This window comes from Cicer arietinum, chromosome 3, assembly GCF_000331145.2.
Source record: "Cicer arietinum cultivar CDC Frontier isolate Library 1 chromosome 3, Cicar.CDCFrontier_v2.0, whole genome shotgun sequence".
Lineage (NCBI taxonomy): Eukaryota > Viridiplantae > Streptophyta > Magnoliopsida > Fabales > Fabaceae > Cicer > Cicer arietinum.
The window spans coordinates 75,001,113-75,007,673 of NC_021162.2; the positions used below are offsets into that span (position 1 = coordinate 75,001,113).

The 6,561-nt window shown below is 27.6% G+C and overlaps 1 protein-coding gene across 1 annotated transcript in view; it reads right to left on the minus strand.

The window, feature by feature from the left end:
• LOC101507487 (mevalonate kinase) overlaps positions 1-1,594 on the minus strand; it is a 4,005-nt gene extending 2,411 nt beyond the window's left edge. The window contains exons 1-3 of the mRNA XM_004494571.4: positions 1,368-1,594; positions 1,028-1,271; positions 229-482 (exon numbers count right to left, since the gene is read on the minus strand). Of these exons, the coding sequence (XP_004494628.1) occupies positions 229-482; positions 1,028-1,271; positions 1,368-1,503 (634 nt within the window). The 5' untranslated portion in view covers positions 1,504-1,594. The remainder of the gene's footprint in view (positions 1-228; positions 483-1,027; positions 1,272-1,367) is intronic.
• Positions 1,595-6,561: the final 4,967 nt, after the last annotated feature.

A 6,561-nucleotide genomic window follows, 5' to 3' on the forward strand; every position in this document is an offset into this window, starting at 1 on the left:
TTTCCACCTATATATGCCAGGACGCAAAAAGTTAAAAACCCAGCACTTATATTCCAATTCATTCTTGCCTAACAAAAGATTCAAGTTGTAATCACTAGAAGCAAAAAAGCAGAAAGGCATGTCCAAATATGTGTGTATCGAGCATAGAATGAGTTTACAATAGGTATCAAATTTTTAACTTTGAAGCTTTAACCAACCAATAAAAGAAGATGGAATTTTGCAGCATACCATATGCACTGACTGTGTTGTCAATTCCAGAGGGCTTTCCATGGATGATCTTCTCACCTTCCAAAGCCCATTTATTCACTAAATCGAGTTCCTTCTCCCCAAAAGTGTGCCACCCTTTATGGTTCACATCCACAGAAACAGAATCAGTGACAGCAAGCAGAGCAGCTGCCAGCGCCACACAGAGTGCCGCAGATGAACCCAACCCTGAACCCAGAGGAAGTTCGGAAGTGACAACCACTGTAGCAGGCTTAAATCTACACAAACAAAACAAAACTATATAAAATAACGGATATAACATGACTTCTTTAAAATGAACAACTCAAATAAATGTGTGAAGTAAGTAAAATCAACCATTAATTTATTCATCAATTGTTGAGATTATGCGGAGCTCCATTGTAAAGTATGGGTTATGTTTCCTCACATCAGAAGAGTCAAATCTATAAAGAACTCTCCCAAAAAGAATATGTCTATTTGCATTGGTTTATTTAAGCTTATCTACTAGCATAAACACTTATGAGATTTTTGAGAGAGCATGTACAAACAACTTATGACTTATCCATAAATTGTTTCAGCTTATTTCCATAAATCTCCAACATCATTTATAAAAAATATTATAATTTATTCGAAAACAGTTTGACTTTATTTTATTTTTACGTTGTAAAAATAACTTATACACAAACACATACATAATAAACACTAATACTATAAGCATTTATATAAGCTGTTGATACGAACAAACCAAAAAATTAAACTAGAAAAGTAACGAAAAAAAAAAGAGATGAAAGGTTTAAATTGAAACCCTTGAATAGATGAGTATAACCAAAGAAAAGCAGAAACTCCAGAAGCAAGTCCAATTTTAGCCTCTGGTATGTTAAGTTGTTCAACTAAAGACGCAATTGCCTTAGTACACTCAACAGAACATGAAGTAGGCTTTGAAGATAACAAAGCAACGGATTCAGGAAAAGCTTCTCTAATTCTACTTATTGGCCACGAAAATTCCAATCCCGTATCCTTCAGCACCAGTCTCAACGATTCATCATTATCTACACCATAACACATTGATCCAAATCAATTCAACCCTAACTAAAAACCACATCATTATCAATTAATTAATACGACGAAATGAAATTAAAGAGTACCGGAAGAAGGAGTGGAGAAGCGGAGAGAAACGTAAGTGTATAAGTCAATAGAAGATGCAACGGCAGTTGATCCGTGAACTACGGCGTGTTCGCCGGCTAAAATAATTTTCCCGGGAGCTCTTGATTTAACCTCCATTGATTATAAATGTCTCTGTTTTCTTTCAATATATCACTCTCTTTCACGCGCCATTGGTTTTTCTCCGATCAGGTTTATAAACGACGTCGTCTTATATTTTAATTCAATCACAGTCTTCCTTTGAGTTCCATGTGGAATGCGTGTCGTTTTTTATTATTTTTATTTTTTTCATTCAAACTTGATGCTTATTTTACTTTCCCCTTAAATTTTAATCCTTATTGTCTCTCTTTGACACAAATTTTATCTTCAGGTCAATGTTATCATAAAATATATACATGATCATACCTTATATGCAATAATTATTTTTTTATTTAATAAAAAGTATAAATACAATAAAGGTTATATTTTATAAATAAAATAAATTATAGATGAAAATCAAAATGAAATAAATTATTGATTCGGTCTAATTTTAACAACATTGATAAAAATATGCAGAAAAACAATAACATTTTTTTAGGTGTAATGTACTAGTAGAAAACCAATATTCATTCAACATGCAACAACTTACAATGTATAAAGTAATAAAGTCAAACAAACACTTACATGTATAAACTCACAAGTAATTTCTGGACTCTAAATCATCTCCTATGTGTAGCTCAATTGGTTGAGCTTGTACATTTTGAGGAGTTGGAGAAAGAGATCTAAGATTCAATTCATGATTGATAATAATACACTAGAATATTACAAACTAACAATTAATATCCACAAGTGAAGAAGATTAATGCAAAACAGAAAACTCAAATCCAACAATCACATTGCCACCATAAAATCGAAGTCCAATTTGTTGATCATATTTTAGATCTCTTTTCCTTATGATGTGTCTAAAAGGTTCAATTGAATAAACAAACTCTTCCCTTGTTTTCTCCAAATTGTAACAAGGTGATTCCCACATTGTTGCTTTAGAAGAAGAAGATTTTTCACCCACAAGAGGCATAGGATCAAACCAAAATGACTCTTTTTTGGACAACGTTGCATCATATGTTTCACAAGTATCAACATCATAAATTAGTATGTTCACTGGAATCCAAGATTCCAAATCTTTACGACTACTTTCATTCATGTGTTCTAGAATTTCTTCAAAATCTTTGTAAGGTGAGATTTTGAGGCTATTCCAACGCATGCAATCTGTTGTAAGCTTGATTATAATTGGCCATGAATTGTTTGTTTTTGTAGCACCCTTATCATTGGCCATGCCTAAGCTACTTTACCAATATTTTCTCTTAAATTTTTTTAATTAAATAATAAAATGAAATGCTAAGACACATTGGTTAATCTAATCTCTCTTTTATAGTATTGTGCATTTCACTCTGCCAATGCATGAAGTTCATGATTAATTAACTAGCACTTTATTTTCATTTTTGAGTGGTGCCAGTTAGGAATTAATACTTCAGGGACAATTTTGGAGTTACACGCTCATCCAACTGTGTATTTGCTGTTACAAAATCAAAATAAGAATTATAATTAGTAGTATCTTTTGCACCCAAACTTTATTTATCTTTAGGAATTGACAAATTGTGTGAAAGAATGTATAATGATGTCTTCTACACTAATTTCTTAGTGTTATATATTCCCATTAATCTTTTAACTTTTAAAAAAATATTTTAATCGACCATCTAATAATAAAAAAATAGATATTAAATTTGTATATTATAAGTTCGATCTCTACTAATGTCATTAAAAATAAGTATATATAAATTTTTTTGTAATAAATTTAAACGTTGTCACCTGATTTCTCCAATAACAAAGTGATTATCTCTTGAATGAACTTTTCAAATACTATATATAATCTATAGAATATTAAGAATACATTATTTCTAACATTCATTCATTAAATAAAATCTATATAAATTACAACACTTTAAGTGAGATCCATTTTTAAAATCTGGGATCAATAATAATTTTACTCAATAAAAGAATAGTTATAGAATAAATGGATAGAGAGTTTTCCTAATAAATAAAATATTCTTTAATACACACATTCTATAATAATGAAATGTACATGACAACATGTGGTGGTTAACCATTTTATCCTAATATGTCGTTGATAACTTTTCTACAAATGAATAGTAAATCATTCAAAGAATATTTTCTTTCTTTTAAAGAATAGTTGTGCTCATTCACAAAATCATATCCTCATATATAGATGTGCATCTCTGGCAGCTTATTCATCTTATACTATCTCCAAACTGGATTTTGTCCTAATTAATTTTCCTATCCATTTATATCCCACATATATAATAATGGATAATGGAAATACACTCATCATGTTTATTTCCATTCGGTGTTAAACCAAAACAGTAAAATTTATATATATTAAACATGGGGAATGCATTTTTTGGATTTTGTATTTTGTTGGACTTTAATTCATCCACTCAACAATAACATTACTCTTAGAGAGTTTGGGGAGCGCGACATATAGAATGAACTAGTTGTTTATGATTATTTTAAGAGATTTTGACACTACATCTCAACCTAAAAATTCAAGGCATTAGATTTATAAGTCATTTATCTTATATATTTAATGTTTCTTTCATTTCTAATCAATGTGAGACTAACCACTCATAATTGAATTTCATCAATTACAAATCCAGATAATTAAACAATGTGACATTGTCCTAAAAGAAAGTTTTCATAATCATATAAACTCAATAAATCTAGGCCATTGTAGTCGTTTTGTATTTTCCTTCCTATTCCTCCTTTGCACTCTCAAACCGTCAGTCATCACTCATCAGCCAGTGTCTCAATGTGAAGGGTTGGCTCATCACTTGGGCACATTTATGGGTGTTCATGATCCATCAACTGAATTGAATTAGATCACATTAATAATTTGGTTCAGTTTTTGAAAATCACTTTTATAAAAATTGATTAATTTTTTAACCAATTTTGTTTAGTTCAAAATCAGTTTGAAACTAATTTATAAATATTAATCTAATATTATGAATAAGATTTTAGTTAAAATCAGTTTTGAACTAGTTTTTCAATGAATTATTAAAAAAAAAAATTGAGTTCCTTTTGACAATATTTTTTTTTCGAAAAAACAGATATACAATTTTTTTTTTATAAACTTTTAAAAAATAAATCATTTTAATTTTTTTTAATTATTTCTGGATTTTTTATATATTTTTTCAAGAAAAGCAAATTTCAAAAATTTTCTAAGAACAAAAAATCTTAATTGAGGCTAAAAATTTTTTTAAATGATTAAGCCGATTTTTGAATTGTGTTTGGTTAATCAATTTGTTTTAAATATGTAGTTCAGTTTATAAATCATTTAATTGGTTTGGTGTTTTTTTTTTTTTTTTGTATAATGCAATCTAATTTATCAATATGTTCTAATTAATCATATATTTTGCACCTCCTCTTCCTTCTTCTCCACCTCTTTATAATTATACTTATAGAAATATTAGCCCGTAAAATGAAATAATTAAACATTAATTTACATTAAAACTATTTTTTTAATGCAATAAACATCTATATTGAGAAAAGTCAAATCTCACATTAAATAAAAATAAATTTTAAACATAATTTATAAAGATAAATATCTCTTATCTTGCAAGCTAATTTTGTGAGGGTTAAGTTTAATATAAAAATTTAATATATAATATTTAGATAAAATAAGTTTCGTTATAACTACCATTTTATTTATTAAAAAATTGTATTGTGGAGTTGTTCTTCATACACGTATGCCTAACCTAATGATTATACACTGCATTTTTTAAAAGTTTTCAAATTATCATTTTTTAAGAATATTTAGAATTAGAGTTATCAAATGAAATGAGTTGATTGATCTAATCTAGAGGGTCGTAGCATAAAGGTCAAGATTAAGGTCCACTACAAGAAGAAGAAGAAAAAAATTATGGGGACCAAAAAGTCCTCTCAATATCATAAAGTCTTTCACAAAATTTTAATTAGTGGCGGTTGTAAAAGCTCTCCTCTTTGTTGTTTACAACAATCAAAACTCTCTAAATATCCCCGGCCAACGTCCTTCTAAAAGAGACTTATGTGGTGGACAAAACCACCGGTAAAATATTTCTTTTTTTCAAAATATTTTTCATGGTGATTCAAAACGCCACTAAATGAATAGGTATTTTTTTTAAAATAATATATATTGCTGTTACTTTTTAAAAAATTATAAAATAGAGAGAAAATTAAAACATATACAACATAAATTTCAAATATGGAATAAAGAGTGAAAAAACTTAGTAAAAATGTGTAAAGAAAGAAAAAGTAAAAAATGTGAAGGAAGAAGTAGTGAAAGAAAGAGTGAAAACTTGGTAAAAGAATTGTGCGAAGAAATACATTGTGAAAAAATATGTAAAAAAAAAGAAAGAGTGAAAAACATAGTAAAGTTATAGAAGAAAATATATTTATAATTTTATCATTTAAATGGATTTTTTTAGTAAAAATATAACTTTTTTTTATAATGGCTAAATAAAATTGTGGAATTTTCCTTATTTGACAAGTTATAAGTTGTAATATTTATCTAAGACCGATCCAAAATTTATTGAAGTCTAAAATAAATTTTAAAGTAAAATTTTAATTAAAAAATAGATGTTCTTTTAATACTAACAACAATATTTTATTCTAATTTTATTTAAATTTTACATCTCTTATTTTATGAAATACAAAATGCTTTAATTGTATCTTTTTAATAATTGTAAGATCTTTTACTTATTATACTACTTCAAAATTTAAGTTTTTGAGATTTAAATATACATAAAAATTAATCTTTAAAAAGATCTAAAGTCCTAGTTTTGACCATGGACCGCCTCTGTATTTACCACTTGGAATTGGAAGAGGAAAAACATATATTAGGCCTTTAGTGATTATAGCCATAGTCTCTTATAAAAAAGATGCAAAATAAAATACCAAAAGAGAAAAAAAAGAAAGAAAATAAGATAAATAAGAGGCCAAGAAAAGTGGACATATGGCCAAATAAAAATGTACCAATCAAGGAAATTATATATATTACATTATTATATGATTGCAAGTAATATTAACATCAAACTCTTAGGCTTAGTGGTTGAGCTTTGTAAATTGAAAACATAAACATTTTACAAA